The 22,698-nt window shown below is 36.3% G+C and overlaps 1 protein-coding gene across 1 annotated transcript in view; it reads left to right on the top strand.

Annotated features, from left to right (window-relative positions):
* KCNH1 (potassium voltage-gated channel subfamily H member 1) overlaps positions 1-22,698 on the top strand; it is a 582,845-nt gene that overhangs the window by 24,927 nt on the left and 535,220 nt on the right. The window contains exons 2-3 of the mRNA XM_056815882.1: positions 5,754-5,877; positions 13,592-13,698. Of these exons, the coding sequence (XP_056671860.1) occupies positions 5,754-5,877; positions 13,592-13,698 (231 nt within the window). The remainder of the gene's footprint in view (positions 1-5,753; positions 5,878-13,591; positions 13,699-22,698) is intronic.

Here is a 22,698-nt window from a genome sequence, read left to right as displayed (position 1 = left end):
TTCTATTGAATTCTCTATATCTTTTTCATGATCTGGAAATAGAATTTGGATTAGATTAGGACTTGATCCATGAATTGTATAGTTTATTTCCACTCTTCCCCTGCAAACAACAGTGAATTTGGGGAAAGGGTTAATAAGGAGTGCTACAATGGTCAGTTCAAACAAGTAAGTTTAATGTAAACAGTCTAGATTTTAGGGACTTAGACAAGTTACTCTCTAAGTAGCTTCTTCAACAGAGGAATGGGCATCTTTTTTTGAAGAGCACTTTATCTGCTAGAGTGTTTACATGCAATAGTATCTTAAATATATGAGCCATATCAATAAGACAATTCTTATTGAGTATAAAAGACAGGTTTTCTTAACTCTGTATAATGTAAAACAAGCAAAATCCCAGGCACTAATAATGGTCTGTAGGAGAGCAGATAGGCTTTCCTTCCCTAGAGGTTGTTAAAAATCAAGGCACTTCATCCAGCTGAGGATCAGAGAATTCATACTGGAGAGAAAGCTTATGTATGTAATGAATGTGGGAAGCCCTTTGGTCTCAGTTCATTCAATACTGAACATCAGACGTATCACACTGACAAGAAACTTTTTAAATGTAATGAATATGGAAAAGCAGTTATCCAGAGTAAAAATCTCATCAGACATTAGAGAAATCATACTGGAGACAAGCTCTCTGAATGTAATGAATGCAGGAAAGTCTTCAAGTAGTCTTCAACATCCATCAGATAGGAGAAGTCTCACATTGGAAAGGAAGACTAACAATGTCGTAAATGTGCAAAAAGTTCATTTTACAATGATCACATTCATAAATGTCCATCAGAACTTGTTACCAGCTATGTTATTGGTTTAGGTTTAGGAGATAAAAGGATTCCTTTCCATCCTCAGCCTTTCTATCTTACAATATACATTTTTAGTCTTGTTGATTCATTCTTTAAAAAAAAAAACCCTTTCCTTCTGTCTTAGAATCAATACTAAGTATTTGTTCCAAGGAAGAAGAGTGGTTTGGGCTAGGCATTGGGGGTTAAGTGACTTTCCCAGGGTCACATAGGTAGGAAGTATCTGAGGTCGAATTCAAACCCAGGAACTCCTGGCTCTAGGCCTGGCTCTCAATCCACTGAGGCACCTAACTGCCCCTGTTGCATTCTTTTAAAAAAAAAAATTGTAGTCATTTTCCAATAGAAGTCTCCCTTACCACAAAGGAAAAACAATGAGCAAATCAAAGGTCATAGGAAGCACATTGAATAACACATGCAATGTTATATACCAATACCCCCTCCCCCCCCTTCTTAGGAAAGACAAATGTATTTAATTTTTGTCCCCTGGAGTTATGATTTTTATTTGCAATACACAATAGCTGCCACTAGATGGTAGTAACTTTGTGCAAGTCCACGTAAGTATTGGTCAATAAGCATTTATTAAGCGCCTGTTACCATTTTAGCAATGAAATAACGCTAAAAATTTGAAATAACAGCAGAAGGTTGTTAACAAAGGAAATCAATTTGTCTTTCAGTTTTAAAGGGAAGATAGACAGAGGTAGAGGTTTTAGTGTCTTTGTATCTCTCTCACCTTGCACAATGCCAGGTACATAATAGGTGCTTCTTGTATAGATGCTTGTTAATTGATAGATTAGCTCTACTGCTGATTCACTGTGTAACCTTGTCCAAGTCAAATTTTTTTCTTTGAGCCTTGGATTCTTTCTTTTTCTTGAAACACGCTTACCTTTGGTCTTAGAATCAATATTACATAATTTGATTCCAAGGCAGAAGAGCAGTAAGGACTAGGCGATGGGGTTAAGTGACTTGCCTAGATTCACACAGTAAGGAAGCGTTTGAGGTCAGATATGGACTCAGGACCTCTCATCTCCAGGACTGGCTTTCTAGCCACTGAGCCACCTAGCTTTCCCTGGGAGCCAAGTTCTTTAACATTAAGATGAAGAAGTTGGATTTGAGATGATTTCTAATGTTCCTTCTATTTCTTTTTAAAAATTAAAACAATTTATTTAGAATACTTTTCTATGGCTACATGATTTGTGATTTCCCTTCCCCCCTTCCCTCCCACCTCCCAGAGCAAACAAGCACTTCCACTGGGTTTTACGTGTATCATTGTTCAAAACCCATTTCCATGTTATTCATATTTGCAATGGAGTGATCTTTTAATATCAAAACCCTAATCATATCCCCATTGAACCATGTGTTTGGTCATATGTTTTTCTTCTGTGTTTCTATTCCCACAGTTCTTCCTCTGAATATGAATAGTGTTCTTTCTCATAAGTCCCTCAGAATTGACCTGGATCATTGCATTGCTGCTAGTAGAGAAGTCCTTTACATTCGATTGTGCCACAGTGTATCAGTCTCTGTGTACAATGTTCTCCTGGTCCTGCTCCTTTTGCTCTGCATGAATTCCTGGAGGTCTTTCCAGTCCACATGGAATTCCTCCAGTTTATTATTCCTTTGAGTACAATAGTATTCCATCACCAACAGATACCACAATTTGTTCAGCTATTCCCCAATCGATGGACACTCCCTCATTCTCCAATTTTTTGACACCACAAAGGGCGCAGCTATAAATATTTTCGTACAAGTATTTTTCCTTATTATCTCTTTGGCATTATTTTAAAGCACTTTGTGCATAGTTCCAAATTGCCCCCCAGCATGGTTGGACCAATTCACAACTCCACCAGGAGTGTATTAGTGTTCCAATTTTGCCACATCCTCTCCAACATTTATCACTTTCCTTTGTTGCCATATTGGCCAGTCTGCTAGATGTAATGTTCCTTCTATTTCTAACTCTTTTTTTTGACCTCTCATTGACTCCTTTGGTCCTATGGGGCCTATGATTCTGTTTTAGAATGGAGTCTTGTGTAAGTAGGTGCATCCTTCACTGAAGAAAGAGAGCATAATTCTGCAGAGCTTGGAGTTTCAAAGAGATATAGTTGGATTCTTAGCTCTGAACTGGATAGCTGATGTTGCCAGATAAGTAACCTTTGTAGGAGGAAGTCACAGGAATTATGGCTCTAATTCAATAGAGGATAGTAACAGAATATTATTAGAGACTTCTATTCAAAAGTCTAAGACTCTTCAGCCAAACCTTCTAACTTGGCACTGTAAGTGGGATTGAGGATTCCAAAATCATCTCCCTAGTGTTTGTGTATTTTCTCATATCCAGATCATGTTGAATTTGGAACTGGAAGCTTGAAGCTATACTCTTTATTTAGGCAGCAAGTTACTTTTCTAATTATATTTTGTTGAAGTTTGTACATCAGTGCAAACTGACATCAGCTCTGAAACAGTGAATAACCCAGAAATCATTTTCTTTTGGACTTTAGAGTACCTCTCTAGGCAGCCAAAACAGACATTCCAAAGTCTTTGAACTAAAGTTTATACCTTTTGCTCAGAGGAGAAACTCTTGCTCAGGGCTCATTTATTTTAATTTCAGATTCAATTTTAACAAGTATTGTTTGGTTTCCTAACCAGCAGCAAATTAGATGTTATTTACATGATCCAAGTTCCTGAAAGGAAAAAGGAAGACAGAAAAAAATAAGTCCGCAAGGACCAGAGAAGTCTTCTGAAATGAAAGTGAGAATAAATTTAAATAAGCTAGGCTTGCATCTTTACCATCTGAAGCAAGAAAAGGATAAATGATAGAATAGTTTGAAGGTGACCTGAAAGGGTTAATGAATGCAGTTCCCTAGATGACTGAATTTAGATGGAAGTAGAGTCATAAAATTACTTATGGCTACTGAAAGAAATTAGATGGTCAGGGTGACTAGAGGTCACCAAGTGTGGTGAGAGATTCTTTTAGATACGTGAGGCCACTTAAACTGTTACTCAGTTGGAGAAGACCAAGATGTCTTTAGAGGAATCCCCTTAAAGTGTTTCTTCAGTGGAAGAATATATACATCAGCTTCTAGCTTCCCATTTTAACTAATTATCTTTGATAAGTGACAATTAAATTCAGTTGTTTTTCTACTCTGAAGGAATATTAAGGCTATCAGTGTCCTCTATATATTGACACCTGGGGCCAAAGCCCTTATTGTCTTGCTCTTGTTAGAGCTCTGGTAGGGGGAACATCTGGTTTAAATTCCACAAAGCCCAATTTATTATTGTCAAACTATGGTCAATTCTTGCTTATCTTTGAGTAGGTTATCAACTTTGCAAATTAAGCATAAGAAGTTATGCTTGGAGGTATTCTCAGATACCATCTATTCATTAAACAAATACTTTAAAAAGTAATTACCTGGTGCAGGCTACTGTGCTAGGCTCTGAAAATTCAAAGACAAAAATAACCAAAAAAAAAAAAATCCCTGCCCTAAAGGAGCTTCTATTTTGCTGAGTGGATGCAATATCTACACAGAAGAGTCAATAAAGTCTGAGGAGGGCAAAGGAGGAGAGAACTCTATTGGGGGATCAGGAAAAGCTGATAATAGCTGAACTGAGTCTGGAAGACAACTAAGAATGCTAATAAATAGAGAACTTTTTTTTTAACCATGTGACCTCCTCATCCCCTGAAGTCACTCTGTCTCCATGGCACCTTCTATTGATTAGTTGATTCTTCTGAGAACCTCCACGTTAAGAAAAGTGTCCATGCCAGCCAGGTCTTCATTCCTGACACTAAATTTTCTCCATCATGCCTCTGTGTGGATACCTTCTTCCCCTCCCTCCTCCTTCTGATTTTTTAAACTTTTATATCCTTCCATTGCTACTCCCCAGTCATCTTAGAATGTAAGCTCCCAAAAGGCAGAGACTGTCCTTTCATATTTGTATTTTTTCCCCAGTGCCTGGTACATAGTAAACACTAAAACTTGCTTGTTGACTTCTTAAGATGAGGAGTACATTTCAGGCTTTTAGGGCTTTCTGTGTGAAGGTGGGAATGTCTAGTCCAATCCTCACCTGAAACATGAATACCTTCTACAGCATCCTTAATAAGTGTCAATGCTTGAGCACGTTTAGTGCTAGGGAACAACTGTGTAAATAGAGTTGCTCCCTCCTTGCTATGTTTAATGTCAACCCAAGCCTCCACCTGCCACTTAGCCTGCTTTCCAGATACCTGCCCCTGCTTGCAGTATGTACTTGGGGTGTGCAAACTCATTTATTGTTGGTCTGAGCCAAATTGAATTAGAAAAGCAAATCCACTGTTATTCCTTGTAAGACATAGAAACTAACATAAAAGGCTGAGAAAAAAATAACTTGGGAATTGTTTTGTTACCTATATATCCTCCCATTAGCATGAACATTGACCATAGTCTTAGAGAGACCTTGCTTGGTTCTAGGCAGTTTTAGGAATCTCTTGACTAGCCATTTAAACTGACTCCATTTCTTAGTGTCTTTGTAATATAAGAAAGCTGACACTGATCATTCATCTTTACAAGGATGGGTTTCTTCCTGTTTTTTTCTCCCATAGCAAGTGCCAGCCTCTCCTTTAAAGACTGTGCATGGTGGAACAGGTATATGGCTCAGTGGACAGAGGGCCAGGCCTGGAGACAGGAGGTCCTGGGTTTGAATGTGGCCTCAGACACTTCCTAGCTGTGTGACCTTGGGCAGGTCACTTAATCCCCATTGCCTAGCCTTTACTACTCTTCTGCCTTGGAACTGATTCCTTGAATCCAGTCTAAGACAGAGGTGAGGGTTTAAAAAAAGACTGCATGGGAATGAATGAGTTTCCGAGGAAGAAGTGTCATGACCAGTTGACATTCCATCATTCTTGTGCCATATTCCATGTCAACATCTGACCACATGTGTTCTCTCCAACAGATACCAACTTTGTATTGGGCAACGCTCAGATAGTGGACTGGCCCATCGTCTACAGCAATGATGGATTTTGCAAGTTATCAGGATACCACAGGGCGGAAGTCATGCAAAAAAGCAGTACCTGCAGGTAGTTATGTTCGGAATCTTTCTAATTATAGTAATAACAACAACTCATTTCTATAATACTTTCAGGCTTACAACAAAGGGCTTACTTCAAACCAACACCAACAGTAAAAATCATTCCCATTTTATAGAGGCAGAAGATGAGGTTGAGACAATTGAGAAATTTACCTATGGTCACATAGCTAGTGAGCATTAGAGCTGAGAGTCACAACTTCTACTCATTTTTCCTGATTCCAAGATTTAAGGCTTCTCCCACTAATTCATTCTGCCATTTTTTTCAGTAATCTCTCATGTTGCTCTGTAGGAAAAAATAATCAATTTTGGAATTGTCATTGGCAGCATTTCTCAATCCACAAATGTAGGGATATGAAAGCCAGAAAAAAGTTTGAAAATGAAAAATAAAATGATATTCTTCTGAAATATATTATTCCCCCTCCCTCAAAAGTTTTTAAGAATTGGATCCTGATTTTTAAAAGAATGATTAAGGCAACATGGTCATATAATGTTACCTACTCTTTGCTGTCCTAAGATGAATTTTAAAATCACCTCTCGCCTGGATCATAGTATCTATCGCAGTAATCTTCTAATTGGTTTCTTAGATTTAAGGCTTTATTCTTTCTCATCAATCCTCCCTTCAGATGGCAAATTGATATTTCTAAAGCATAGATCTAACCATGTTACTTCCCTGGCTCAAGAAGCAATGGGCCCTTATTGTATTTAGGATAAAACAAAAATTCCTCCGTTTGGCTTTTAAAGCCTTCACATTCTTTATCTCCCTCTCTTTCTAGGTATATTGAACATTACTCTCCTTTCTGTACGCTATGTTCAAGTCAAAATGGCCTGTGTGTTCTTCCCTAAATATGGCATTCCATCTCTCATCTCCATATCTTTGTACAGGATGTGCTTTCTATCTAGAATTGTATCCCTTCCTCACCTTCACACTACAGAATTCTTTGCTTTCAAATATTGCAGAACAGAGAACACCTTTAGTTGTTTGGGTCAAGAATGGAGTCTGGGTCATTTCAAAATACAATCTTCCTGCAAAGTGGAAGAAAGTCTTTGAATGATATAAATTATAATTCCCCTCACTCCTGCTTCTTCAGATTCTTCATATTCTCCAGAACGTGAGATAAATAAATCGATCTGTGTTTAGAAGTACTCACTTGATGTCCCCATTTCCCCATCTTCTAGGGTGGTTATGAGGCTCAAATGAGATAATAATTGTAAAGTACTTACCACAGTGCCTGGAATATAGTAAGTGCTATATAAATGTTAGCTATCATCATCATCATCATTGTCATCATTATCATCTTCCAACTAAAATTTTTATTTAAATAAGTGATTAAAGGTTATGAAAATCTAGGATCAGAAGGAACAGGGACTACTGATAGAAGTTATAAAAATGAGACTCATTAGACTAAGTTCCAGGTAACAAAATTATATTCCTTGGGTCTTTTTTCTTTTCTTCCTGAACTCTTGTTCTGAAAATGAGTATTTTTTGTATAAACTTTTTTTTTTTATCAGTGTGACATGAAGAATGTTAACTACTAATAAAAGGTTATCTTTTTTTACTATAATGTTGATGATAGTTTTATGTTCCTATATATTAGTCTGCTTATAAATAGTCAGAAATTATAATATGCTAAATTTTCTCAAGTTCAGTAGCTGTTATTCAGTAGCTCTTATGCTGCTTATAACAAAAATGGGAAACACTTAAAATGGATAGACTAAGTTATTCTTTACACAAACTACATTTTTCAACATATTAAAGAAAATTTATAAGCATAACAAGTTAAACATAATACATTTTTATATTGATCAACTAATAAAGCTATTTAGACCTATTTTAGATACTTAAAAAAACTTTACAAATAGCATGAAGAAAGCAGAGGCAAAAAAAGGGACAATATGCAAAATGACTATGGTAACATAAATGATATCATGGAGAGTCAGCAAAACCCAGGCCAGTGACAGAAGCAAAGTATCAAAATTAAAGGACACATCTCTCCTTTTGGTTAATAATGATAGATAGAATAATGATAATAATAGAATAGATAATAATGATAGATAGAATAAATTTTTTTTTCTGTAAATGAACTTTGTGAGAAGTTTGTTCAGTGTTTGGTGAAAAATATCTTCTGTGCTGAGTAATTTTAAAACAGGAAAATCTGGATATTTTTATATCACTTTGGTGAAATTCTCATTTCTGCTTAAAGACTAGTGAAAAGGATTTTCAGGTCTTCAAAGAGATCATGAATTATATATTCTTGCATTTTGATACAGAGTTCCAATTTTTCTTTTCTGTTTTGTTCCCTCTATACTTCAGTTAATGAGAACAAACATTGGAGAGATATTATCATGAAATTAACAAAAGTTTTCTAACTTTTAAAGAACGATAGAATCAATCAGACAATAAACATTTATTAAGCGTTTACTATATGCTTAATATAATAAATATTAAGGCACCATGCCAAGTGCTAGAATATCATTCAAAAACAACTTGGAGACAGTTTAGTCCAACATCTTTGTTTTATGAAAGAGTAACTGAATGCAAGATAGTGGAAGTGATTTGCCCAAGGTCAAGTTGCTAGTTAGTAGCAGAGTATTCATAAGAATTTCAGTCTTCTGATACTCATTCTGTGTCTCAGGCCACTGATCCATACCATTAATCATTGTGGAAGATGGAAGACTCAGATGCTTAGAACCATGGGAGTTCAGGGCAAGAATACTTTAAGGAGGAGATACCTACTGAACAGTTTTGTAGAAGAGGGACAACATATTTTCCAAACTCTCATCTATCAACTAGCATTTATCAAATGGTTACTATGTGCCTGGCACTGTCCTAAGCACTGCAGATAGAAAGAAAAAGTGAAAAGAGTCCCTGCCTCCTAAGGAACTTATATTCTCAAAGTGGGGAAAGTATGTATGTGCATAGGTATGTGCAAGATATAAACAGAGTAAACTTAGAGGGAAAGACACTAGCAGCTCTGGGGACCAGTAAAGTTTTCCCCGCTAAAGGTGATCATTCATCCAAATCTAAGGATCTAGATTTAAATCTAGAAAATTGAGGTGAGGAGAGAGAACATTTTACTTGTGAGGGGAGGGTGCAGCTAGAGAGAAGGCACAGAGACAGACGACAGAGTCACATCTTAGGAAAGGCAAGTTGGACAGTATAACTGAATTATGCAATATGAAGATGGGAATAATATGTACAAAGACTGGACATATAGAAAGGAGGCCGACTATGAAGGAATTTCAATGTTAAGCAATGACTTTATGCTTAGTCTTAGAAACAATAATCACTGGGGTTTATTGAGTAGAAGGGGTGATGCAGTCAGAATGCAATTAATTAATTTTATTTTTTCTTATTTTTTAAAAATAACCCTTACCTTATTTTTTAAAAATAACCCTTCCATCTTAGAATCTATACTATGTATTGGTTCCAGGGCAGAAGAAAAAATTAATACTATATACTGCTTCCAAGGCAGAAGAGAAGCAAGGGCTAGGCAATAGGGATTAAGTGACTTGCCCAGGGTCACACAATTAGGAAGTATCTGGGGCCAGGTTTAATCCTCCCATCTCTAGGTGTGGCTCTCAATCCACTGAGCCATCTAGAATGTGCTCCCCCTCCATTAACTGATTTTAAAAATGATCTGAAATGCTTCTGGTAGTTGCAAAGTTCTTTACTTTAACATATATGGTCTTTCACCACAATAACATTTTCCCTGTCTAGCATTGTTGGCAACTGAAGTGTGTTGATGTGATCATAGATTTAATATTGGAAAGGACCTTAGAAATCCTTGAGTTCAACTCTCACATTTTCTAGGTGAGGGTGCTATGGCCCATAGAAATTAAAGGCCTTATTCAATGTCCCTTTGGGAGTTGATGGCAGAGTCAGATTTAAATTCAGTTCCAAATCCAAGTTTCTTTCCACAGCATCACATTGCTTCCTATATGTTTTACTTAAATGATTTTTTTTAGATTACTGAAGCCAAGATATATTTATTGTAGCTGTTTTATACAAATCTTTCCACAAATGCATTCCACACTTCTCTGTCTTTTAAAATGTAATATAATATCTTTTTTAGGGTATCAGGGTTATTATTAGGAGCACAGTAATAATTGAACTCTACTGGACTCAGGGGATAACTGAGAAATGCAGGTGCTTTTGCCTCTTCTCTGAATGCCCCACAATGGTTTTAGTTGATAGTTCTTTTGCCCACCTCCCTTTTTTATTGGATTTCCCATCTCAGTATCTTAGTCTCTGGCTACTTGATCTTACCTGATCTGCTTCTGTTAATAGCTAGTTTAATGACAACAGCTATCATTTATATAGTGCTTGAAGATTTGCAAAGCCCTTTACAAATAAAATCTTGTTTGATTCTCACAACCTTGGGTAGTTGGTGCTTTTATTTAATGAGTGAGAAAATTGAGGTGGCAGGTGATGGAATGACTTGCCTATAGGATAATACAGCTAGTAAATGTCTGAGGCTGGATTCGAACTCATGTCTTTCTGACCCCAGCACTATTATCTAAACAGAGTACCACCTAGTTGTCTCATCATTAGTACTATTAGCAGTGTTCTGACATGTAAAGAGAGATCATTAAACCAAACTGAAATCAACAAAGTGTTCACCTTCTATGATCTTCTCTGTCTTGAGGGTAGCTCTAGGAACTTCCTGAAGAATAAATAGCAGGAGTTTTTTTGAGACCTATAGCACTAGCAGTTCAGAGATTTTTTTTCCACTTCTTAATCTGACATACAGCTAAGTAATGTATATTATGATACCTTGAAGGCTCCCAAAACAATACTATGATCTGATATTGTAGAGAAAATTGATAAAGTAGGGAATGAATTCTTCTTATTTTACTTGATAACTCACTGTTATGGAATTTCAAGTTCCCTTAATGGAACTCTTAAAAAATTTTATTTATTAAATTTTATTTAATTGATTAATTTAGAGCATTTCCCCCAGGATTACAAAAATCATGTTCTTTCCCGACTTTTAAAAGTAACTTGGTAGCATATATATTAACACGTCCGTTTGTTGGAGGCCATTTACCCAGTGGACTCAGTCATCTGAAGCCCAGCCAAAAACCAGGAAGGAAGTGACCAATAGCTCTGAGGAGCCAAACTAGATGTAACAGGATTCCTGCACTAAAGTTCATTCCCTTTATTAACAGAATAATTCTCTCTTAGGGTCACTTTGTTCTTATTTTAAATAGTTTTAACAACCTCTATTATATGTTTTCCCAGCCCATGTGGATTGGACAGATTTACATGAGAGGGACATTGACATAATTGAGAAATAACAGTTGATAGTCTTATAGCAAAGGAGAAGAAAAATTGTTATGAGGAAATGCTATTAACAGGGGCTCTGTAGTACAGAAATACAAAAAATAGCAATAAGATCTTGAAAAGATTTTTTTTATGCCTTACGTCTTTGGTTTAATTTTTATCTTTATGCAGATGATGACAAAAATTTCTATACCTAGTCTTTGTCTCTTTCCCGACCCTCATTTCCATATCTTTAACTGCCTAATGGATTTCAGATTGACGGCCCATAGGTATCTTAAACCCAATGTGTCCCAAATGGAAGTCATTATGTTTCCCTCAAAACCTACCCCCTTTCTGAATACCAAATTTATGTCAAAGATACCACCTTTCTCCCAGCTGTTATCATCATCTACTTCTCACTTTCACTGCACATATATAATCTGCAGCCAAATCTTGTGATTTCTACCTTCACAATGTTTCCATCTTTTCCCCCTCAGTCAATAAATATTTATAAAACACCTACTATGTGGCAGGCACTGTACTAAGAACTTGGGATATTAAAAAGGCAAAAGACAGCCCATGCTGTCAAGGAAACCACAGTCTAATGAATTCATACCCTAATCTCATTCCACCAGGATTATTGCAATAGTCTTCTTGGCATTTTTGCTGCAGATCTACAATCTATCTGCCACACAGTTTTAAAAATGGTATTCCTAAAGTTTCAGTCTGATTTTCACTTCCCTATTCAACAGCCAGTGAGTCTTGGTTATTTATGAAGTTAAGTTTCTTTGGCTTTTAAAATCTTTTTTTTTAACTTGGCCTCAACCTACCTCTCCATTCTTATATTTAGCACAGTGCCTGTCCTGGTATATAATAAGTGCTTAATAAATGTTTGTTGACTGATTTCTGTATTCTCCCTCTTAATAAAAAGTAGGGTCCAGGAAAACTGACCTTTTTGCTATTCTTCACACATGATATCTCATCTCCTATCTCCATGACTTTATCTTGGATGTTTTCTATGCCTCCCTCCTCACCTCTGCCTTCTAGAATCCCTTATTTATTTAAAAAACACTGCTTGAGGAACACCTTCTACATGAGATCTTTGCTGATGCTTTTTTTCTCCCAGTAGCTAATTCCTTTCCCTGAAACATTGTGTTTAATTTGTATATATAGTGTATACATGCTTATTAGATGTACATCTCTACCAATAGAGTTTTAGCTTCTTGTGTGTAGGAACTGTTTATTTTTTTTTCTTTGTATTCTATTGCTGTAAGCATAGTATTTGGCAAACAGTCAGAGCTTAAGAGATGCTCATTGGGGCAGCTGGGTAGCCCAGTGGATTGAGAGCCAGGCCTAGAGATGGGAGGTCCTAGGTTCAAATCTGTCCTCAGCCACTTCCCAGCTATGTGACCCTGGGCAAGTCACTTGACCCCCATTGCCTAGCCCTTACCACTCTTCTGCCTTGGAGCCAATACACAGTATTGACTCCAAGACAGAAGGTAAGGTTTTATGCTCATTGATTGGTTGATTGATTAAAAAAGTGCAAAAGTCTGGGGCTACTTGGTTGGTAACTGGGCAGACTGCCTCAATCACCCCTTCGAGTGTAAATATCTTACAGGACAATAATTTATATTGTTTTGTTTTCTGGTCATCTGTGTATGTGCCAAATTTCTTTACAGAACTGCATCATAAGGGCAATGAGTGTTTCTTATCCAGATTTTGAAATTTCCCCAAGCCTCAGCACAGAGCTTTAAGTCATTCAGTCAGTCAACAAACAGTAGATGTTGCTTAAACATCGTTACTCTTCAAAATAATGACCAAGTTAAAATTTTATGGTGTATATACTGTTGAAGAGATCAGAGAAGGTGTTAGATCAGAGAAAATTCTTATTTAGAAGATGATTTCAGGTCTTACTTCTTTTATTTACATATTAGTTGTATGACCTTGGGCAACCTCAGTTTCCTTATGTGTAAAGGAGGTGAGGGGTGCTATTTGTACTGCCTGTCTCTTAGACTGAATCTGAAACTCTGTTCCTCTGACTTTCTGTTCACATTCTACCTTTCTGGTATTTGTTTGACCACTTCTCCAAGGTCCCCTAGGAGTTTCCTTGGCCTCTAAGGTTTTGGTCAAGATACAAAATAGGAAATTGTTTCCTATAACATATTCTCAAATAGTATACCCAGCTTAATTTACTGAGTTATTGTGGTTCAGCATAGCCAACAGGTCTCAGGATACATTCAGATCCAAATCTAAGCCTAGTGTCAGAAAGGAATAATAGGTGCCTGCTGGTAGAATGTAGTATCCTTGAGAGTAAAGAACTTTTATCCTTTTATTTTTATCCCTAGGACCTAGTATCATGGCAACATTTGGTGTATACTTCATAAGAGTTTGGTGAAATGAGCAGAACTATCTTAACTTGGACTTTTTGATTGACTTACAGTTTTATGTATGGAGAACTGACAGATAAAGATACGATTGAGAAGGTGCGGCAGACATTTGAGAACTATGAAATGAACTCTTTCGAAATCCTCATGTACAAAAAGAACAGTGAGTATTCTGTCTATTTTGATTGGCAATGTTAAATGGCTGAGATGAACCATCTAACAGCTCCTAGTGGATGGGGTCATTCCATCTGAAATCCATGTAGATTCATCAATGGAACATTAACTTTTATGATCAGCAAACCCAGGAAACCTAGGTCTTAAAGGTTTAATATAATACTGTTATTTAATTTTACCCAGTCTTCACAATAGTACAATTGTCACTTTTTATTCTTTCCTTTTCTTCTAAGCCAAGGGGCATCCTTAGTTTCCAATCATCACTATAGTTAAAGGTTGCTCTGGATTTATCTATCATCATGTCCTGCTTTATATGCATACGTTAGACCAGATTGGCAGGACTACCCTCACTCCTCTACAATTGAGTTCTGTCCAATGGACCCATAGCTTCCCAAGTTCCCTTGGTGTAGAATTCCTATTTCTTTTAGTAGATTTTTTTCCCTTTGGTATCTCTGGTAAACCTCATTTTCCTTTGGGAAACTAAGCTGTCAGTAGAGGACTGTTAATTTGCATTGTTCTTTGGAGCCTTCATATTTCCTATTCATTCATTGACTTCTACAATTGACACTAATGAAGTAGATAGGCCAATAACCACATACATTTTTATCCAGCATTGAGTGGTTTTTATTCCTAATAACAAATAAGGATAGTAAGGGCACTTCAAAGGGATTTTTGCAGTGTGCCCCTATCTTTGATAGACATATCAGCAGGTGGGACATTGGCTCCTCTGGGGAATGCCATGTTGTCATGTTTCTTTTTCCCCAAACTACTTTACACTAAGAATTGATGTTCCTTCTAGGTAAGGCTGGCAGGTCATTGTTTCAATAAAACATGTCTAGGGCAGCTCAGGTGGAACATGACTGACAAGCCTTTATCCCAGGGAGTTCAAGTTTGAGTGACAGATACCTTCCTGCTCTGAATGGAAAGGCACTATATTGAATGATTTTATCCTGAAAGGAATTAGAATCCTCATGCTTTCTGAAGCTCTGGTGTAAGTGTCTGAAGTTGTTCATCTGAAGTCCATGTAGATACATTCATGGGTAATTAACCTTTATAATCAGCAAAGCCAAGAAATCTAGGTCATGATGATTTAATATTACACTGCCATTTGTTTTTAATCAATCTTTACAAACTGTGATTTCACTACTAACCCTGGTCACCAGTGTATGCTGAAGACCATGAGGAAAACAGTGTAAATAAGTTGTAGTTGATTTGGTTCCTTATGAAGGGAAATACAACTCAAAGCATACATCCTATGGATGGTAGGATAGGAGCAGTTATCATTTATGATACAAAAACAATTTTTTCCAGGGATCAAAAGATCTGAACAAGAACTCCTTCAAATAATTCCAAGCTTTTAATAAACATTGGAAAGAATATCCCAGATCACCAGTCAAAAGATAAATGCAAATCAAAATGACCCTGAGGTTCTACCTCATACCCAACAAGTTGACAAAGATGACAGAAGATGGGAATAGTCAAAGCTGCAGGGATTGTGAGAAGATAAACACACTAGTATATTGTTGCTGAAGCTGCAAATCAGTGTAACCATTTTGGGAGGCAGTTTGGTATTATGCAAACATAATGACGAAAATCTTCATACCTTTGAACCAGAGATTCCACTTCTGGTCAAATTCAAAGCATTCATTAAGGAGAAAGTTCCTATACATACCATAATAGTTATAGCAGGACTTTTGGTGGTAGCAAAGAACTGCAAACAAAGTAGATGACCATGAACTTTCAAATAACTTAGCAAGTTTTGGTTCATGAATGCAATGGAATATTATTGTGCTATAAGAAATAATGAATATAATGAATATAGAGAAGCTGGAAATTCTTATATGACTTGAGTACAGAGTAAAGTAAGCAGAGTCAAGAAAATTACATGCATGACTACTAACTACTATGTGAATGAAAACAACAACAATCACAAAACAATTCAAAATAAATATTTAGGACATTTGCATTATAATGGAAGAAGATAATACATATTAGGAAGTTGTTACCAGGAGGAAATATGTTGTATAGGAAAGTAAAAATAGTTAAGAGACTTATCCAAGGTCACAAGTGGCAAAAATAAGCCATTTCCAGACCACAAGCTGACGTCTTTACTCTTTGTTCATGAACAAGTTTATTTTTTCCTCCCTACCCAATAAATCCATTGAAATATACCATCTTCCATTCTCCCTGCCTCATTTGTGGGTCTATAAAAATTGTCCAGGACTAGCTCTTCCCAAGAGCCAGTGAGCTACATATGATTTATAACTTTATTATTATCAAATACTGGTCCAGGCTGTGGGCACTGGTATATAGAGAAGAAGCATGTGAAAATAATGGGAGATTGATAGAGAAAATGGAAAAGTCAGTCTTACAAACTTGAAACCTAGTTTCCTGCTTGTCAGGGCTTTATGACTGAGGGAAACTCAAAGCCAAGACTTATAGCTTCGATTCTGCCTGACCTAATGGGTGAATAAAAAAAAAAAAACCCAATGGTGCTAATGTAAAGGCTAAAGCCCAAAGGATGACCAATAGACAGAGGCTAATTCAGTGAGCACTTTTATGCTTTCACTTTTAGAAAGGTCATTTGTCATAGCATCAGTCTTTTGTCATCAGTCAAATTTTCGGATGTATTGTTTTCCCTGAGTTAGGACATCCATCTTCTTTTTAAGGGATATGATTAATCTTTTGTCCTTTGTCTGGAACATTTGGAACATGTTTCCTTTCTGTTTTTCCCTCCCAAGTAACCATTTGGAGAGGGAAATAGATAGGAACATCTCTTCCTTAAGATTCTTCCATGGTGCCATCAAAACAATCTGTATTGGCTAAGAAATAGAATGAAGGACCAATGGAATAGATCAGGCACTCAATGTTAAATGACCATAGTGACCTAGTATTTGACAAATCCAAAGATCTGTGATTTCACTATTTGCCAAAAACTGCTAGGGAAACTGGAAAATAATATGGCAGAAATTAGGCATAGATCAACACCTAGTGCTGTATACCAAGGTAAAGTCAAAATGGATATATGATAAGGTTAATACCAAAAATAAATTAGGGGTACACAAACTACTTTACCCATCAAATATATGGAAAAGGGAAGAATTTTAGGTCAAAATAAGACATATAGAACATTATGAGATATAAAATAGATATCAGTACAAAGAAAAAGCAGTGTAAATAAGATTAAAAGGAAAACAATAAACTGGGGCAAAAGTCTTTATAGCAAGTCTCTCTGACAAAGGATTGATTCTCAAATATATGGAGAACTGAATCAAATTTATAAGAACGCTAAACACTTCTCAACTGACAAATGATAAAAAGGATATGAACAGGCATTTCTCAGATGAAGAAGTTAAACACCATTGATTAGAGAAATGCAAATTAAAAATAGCTCTGAGGCACCATCTCACATCAGATTGACCAACATGACAAAAAAGGAAAATAGTAAATGCTAGAGAGGTTGGGGAAAACTGAGACACTAATACATTGCTTGTGGATCCGTGAGTTGATAAAAAACCATTTTGTTGAGCCATCTTGAACCATGCCCAAAAGGTCATAAAATCATGCATATTCTTTGACCCAGCAATGCCACTATATCCCAAAGAGATTAAAGATGGGGAAAAGTACCTACTTGTACAAAAATATTTTAGCAACTTTTTTTTTTTGTGTGGTGGCAAAGAACCAGAAACCAAAAGGATATTCAATAATTGGGGAATGGCTGAACAAGTTGCATATACTTATAATGGAATATTAATGTGGCATAAGAAATGATAAACAAGATGATCATCAAAAACCCTGGAAAGATTACAAAGTGAAGTGAGAACTAGAAGAACATTGTACACAGTAACAGAAATAAAGTATAATAATCAACTGTGAATGACTTAACTATTATCAGCAAGGCAAGGATCCCAAATAACTCCAAGAGATTTGTGACAAAAAAAGAGTATCCACCAAAAGAAAGAAAGAAAGAAGAGATGGAGTCCAAATGCAAATTGAAACATATCATTCTCTGCCTTATTTCCTCCATGAATTTTTCTCTAGTGTAAGCAATATATGTCTTCTTTTACAACTTGATGAACATGGAAACAGGAACCATATAATAATAAATGTACAACCTATATCAAATTGCCTGCCTTTTTGGGGATGGAAGGGAAAGAGAGACTATGGATTGCAAAATACCTGAAAACAGATGTAAAAAATGTTATTGACATGTAATCTGAAAAAAATTATTGTAATAAAAAATAAGTCATCACCCTGGGATATCATTGGCCCTCTTTAAAAACGAAGGATGAACAATAGCACTGAGAACTATAGCAGGTTTTGATATGGAACAGAATTGAGCTGGCTAACCACCGGCCTATAAATTAGGAGTTGATTTAAAACTTTCAGGTAACTGCTAAATCCCACTGGCTAATAATTCTGAACTAGCATTTAATCAGATCAAATCAGCAAGCAGTTTGAGTTTTTCATGGGAGAAGTGATATAGATAACATAGAACATGCTATAAAGAGGCAAGAGTTAAAGAATAGCATATTTCCACTCTATGTAAGTTAATATTTCCTAAGAAAGTTACCCTCTGGTAATTTTCTCCTCTTTATCTTGAATATAACTTAGTCAAACCATTGTTGGAGCCAAAGCTTTGGGTTTTCTGTAGAATCTCAAAACCTAGACTTGTTTAACTGTGCCACTGGAAGGAGCTGGATCATAGATATTCTAAAGAAAGAGATAACCCAGGATCCATGTTTCAGAAAATTAGAAACAATGTTTATACCAAATTTTTCTACCTGATTACCTTTTACTCAGGGCAATATTACAATAAGTTTTTCTTGTGAGTAATTATTTGTTGAGTTGTGAAATAAGAGTTACCATAGAGGAAGCTGAAGAGTAGGGAAAAGCTGATTTATTATTTAATGTTAGCCATGGATAAAACCAGAAAATGGAGTAATGAAGTGTTGTTGAACCTGTGTTTTTTTAAATCATTTTAATCTATTTGTTGTGGGTTTTTTTGGTCTATATTACATTATAAGCAGTTACTATTTTCTCCATGCTTATACATACATACATATGTGTACACATACAAAAATGCATATATACATGGACAAAAGTTCACCTTTTGATTCCTAAATGAAGCTTTTATTAATTTCCCTTTTCTCTTCCCAATTTCTTCCACTTTACATGGCACTCTATAGTGTTATATCTCTCTAATAAATATATCACATAATACTGCCTATCAGAGTTATCTGTATTGGTATTTATGATAAGAAGTATGACATAGTGAGAAGATTGCCAGAGTTGGAGTCAAAGGATCTAGGCTTAATTCTAAACTATTCATTTAAAATGCTTTTGTTAAATGTTTTACCTTGAGGAAGTCATGACGGGTTTGGTCTCTAAGATCCTCTAAGATTGATCTCTAAAAGACTTTTTGATTTATTATCTTATCTGTCTTTCAGTCAATAAGGGTTTATTAAGCTCCCTTTATGTGTGAAGCACTATGCTAAGTGCTGAGGATACAAAGAGAGGCAAAAAATAGTCCCTAATCTTATGATGATCACATTCCAGTGGGAGGGATGACATGCAAACAAGTATGTATAAACATGTTGTACACAAATTAATAAGATAGAAGAGAATATAGTTAACCAATAGATAGAAGAGACTAGAGTTAAGAGGGACTGGGAAAAGTTTCTTTTAGAAGATAGAATCTGACCTGATCTGGGAATTGGAGGAAGCCAAGAAAGCCAGCAAGGGGAGATGAGGATAAGGAGCATTCCAGACATGGATGACAGAAAAAATACACGGAGCCAAGTAATGGAGCATATTATTTTGGTAGTAACAAGAAGGCCAGATTCACTGGATTGCAGAGTGTGTGTGTGTGTGTGTGTGTGTGTGTGTGTGTGTGTGTGTGTGTGTGATGGGAGTGGTGTAAGGTATAAGATTGGACATGTAAGAGGAGGCTGGTTTGAATGCCAAATGGATGATTTTGTATTTGAACCTTGAGGTGATAGGGAGGCACCAGTGTTTATTGAGTAGAGGGCTGACATGGTTATGTGCTTTAGGAAAATCACTTTGGGGCTAAATGAAGGATGGACTAGGAAAAGGCATGTGGCAGGAAGACTGAATAGCAAACGATTGAAATAGTCTAGGCTTGAGGACCTGAGGTCTTTCATAAGGGTGGTGGCATACTAGAAAAGAGAAGGAAGATTATTTGTGACATTTTATAAAACAAAACACCTTTCTGAGAGCAAGGACTGAACTGACCCATTTTATGATTTATTCTGGTACTTAACAATTTTTTTTAAAAATTAAATATTTTTTCCTCAGTAGATATGCGATTAAAGGATTAGAAAAAAATTCAGAAGAAATGTTGTAAACCACAAATGACCTAGAGGAGACATGCTCCAAATCACTAAAACTAAGAGAAATGCAAATTAAAACAACTCTGACGTTTCAATTTAAAAAAATGTGAACTGACAAAGATGAAAAAAAATGGGGACAGTTAGTGTCAAAATGGCCATGGAATGACAAACACACTAATTTACTGTCAATGGAGCCTTTCTGGACAAATTTGGAATTATTCAAGAAGATTGTTCATCTTCTTTGACCTAGCAATTCCACAACTAGATATATATGCTGAAGAAATTAAAGATGGAAACAAAGGTCCAATATGTGCTAAAATGTTCATGTCAATCCTATTCTTCATCCCATTGTCTTAGAGGTTGTCAATGACTTCTTTGTTTGAGATATCCACCAGAAGGCAATGCTGTAAAATGATGTCTAACTTTTTTTTATTATTTACCTATACTTATTTATTACTGCTTATGGTAGCAAGGAACTGGAAACAAAGTTGGAATGGTTAAAAAAATAAACCCTGTGACATTTGAATGTAATGGAATATTATTGTGCAGTAAGAAATGACAAATATGTCATTTGAGTAATTTGAACTGCTGCAAAGTGAAAGAGGTAGAACCAAAAAATATAAGAAAATGTTTATCAAGCAATTACTATGTGCTAAGTGTTGTATTAAGTGCATAGGATATAAATAAATAAATAAGAATCACAATAAGGTCTCTTACTGGACATTATGAACAAAAGACATACCGAGAACCTCCAAAAGCACCAGGGCAGAGAATGAGATCATGTGTAAGATGATGTTTACTCAAATTTTTTGAAGATACCCCCAGTTCTGGCTATCCAGCTAATCAAAAAATTCTAGTTCTAATCCTGTGGTTAGCAGAATGCAACAAGTTACAGAATTTCTTCTCATGCCTTAAAAGACTCATGCAAAGCCATTACAAGTCATCATGCTTCTCCCAGAAGGAAGTTCCTTGGCTTTCCTATGTGAAGAAAAGATTGCCTCAGCCGAGTGACCTGATGCCCTCTGTGCATGTGCCAGACCCCTCATTACACCTGACTTGAAACTTCAGGATTTTCTATAGTTCTAAGAGCCAGAAACTTACTTATTTGTCAGGGAAGTCTTCTTTTGCAGCTGGATGTTTGTAGCCTTTTGTTTGCTGGAGAGCCTACTTTATCAATCTAGGACCCAGTCCCTTTACCACCCTGCTGTGGTTAGGTAGTGAGGCACATATGGTATGCAAGATCTCTACCCTGTGAAACCTCCTGCAATACACAGGCCCAGTGGGGAGTGTAACAAATGGTGGAACCACTTTAATTCTTTATATTTCCACCAGTTGGTTTCAATCAGTTCTTTATGTTCTCCAAATAGCCTTCTCGCATTCTAATGGTTTTTTTTTCCTTTTGTCTTTAAGAATGAAATTGCATCTAGGCAGGATTTCTTTTGCCTGAGTTTGTGGCCTTAGTTTGATGCACTTTGATATTTATTTGAACGCTAAGGTATATGGCACTGTGGTAAAAGATATAACTTTACTATTATTATTATCAGAAAGATGCCTTTATTAGGCACTTACTTGCAGGTGGCTCTGTCCAGAGCACTTCATAAAGAGAACCACTTATATGTGGCCAGTACTCTATGAAAAACTTCAAATCTCTCATATAGGCACAACCTTCGTGTATTGGATTTGGCGTAGGAGGCAGTAACACCAGGCAAACCATTTAACACGCTTGTACCTCATTCCTCATGAACAGGATGAAAGCTCTTTGAGCACAGAGTCCATTTAATACTTTGGTGAGGCTTTGCATTTAACTAATGCTTAATAAATTGAATTAATTGAATAAAATCTGTAAAATGAGAATACTTTTTGAAATAGCTACTTTATAGGGTCATAGGATCATAATTTTGGAGCTAAAGGTTATTGAGTCCAGTTCTCTCATTTTATAGATGAAGAAACTGATTTCCAGGGAGGGTAAGTGACTTGTTCTGTTCACATACCTAGTAAGTGTGTGGGGCAAGATACAAACCCATGTTTTCCTGATTCCAATTCCAGCACGCTATCCACTTCGTCACCCTATCTCTTCATCAAAAGACATTGTATCAGCTTTCAAGTGATATATAAATGCCAGCTGTTATAGTATTGTTATTATTATGAAGATGGTGAGCTAGGAACATCAATGATCAATAAGCTATTCATATCACACATGCTATAATATGTTAGAGAGAAAGAGTGTCTCCTGTTAACAGGCAAGGGCATTTGTGTGATTACATTGAAGGGATTATGGAGGGAATTATAGGGAGGGGGGATTTGGGAGAACAGCTGTGTGAGTTTTATACCCTATACAAACACCTGCAATCAAGACAAGGTTTTATTTCAGCCAACAGATAATTAGTCTTGATGATGGAAATGTAAATGGAACACTAATTCATGAAGCTGCTAATTATTCTTTCTAGTGACAGATGATCTGTGCAGCATGTATGTGTCATCCTGGGGGAGGCAGCTGTATTCTATTTGGGGATAAGTTCAAGTCTCTCCCCCACCTTTTCCCAGGCTCAGTTTTATGCCTAATACCAGACCTGGCCGTTTTTAAAATAGAGGCTTTTAGAATATGTTGTTATTGAGACCAAGATCACAAATTTGAT

Source organism: Monodelphis domestica, chromosome 2, assembly GCF_027887165.1.
Source record: "Monodelphis domestica isolate mMonDom1 chromosome 2, mMonDom1.pri, whole genome shotgun sequence".
Taxonomy (NCBI): domain Eukaryota; kingdom Metazoa; phylum Chordata; class Mammalia; order Didelphimorphia; family Didelphidae; genus Monodelphis; species Monodelphis domestica.
This window is presented reverse-complemented; position numbering and strand designations above follow the sequence as displayed.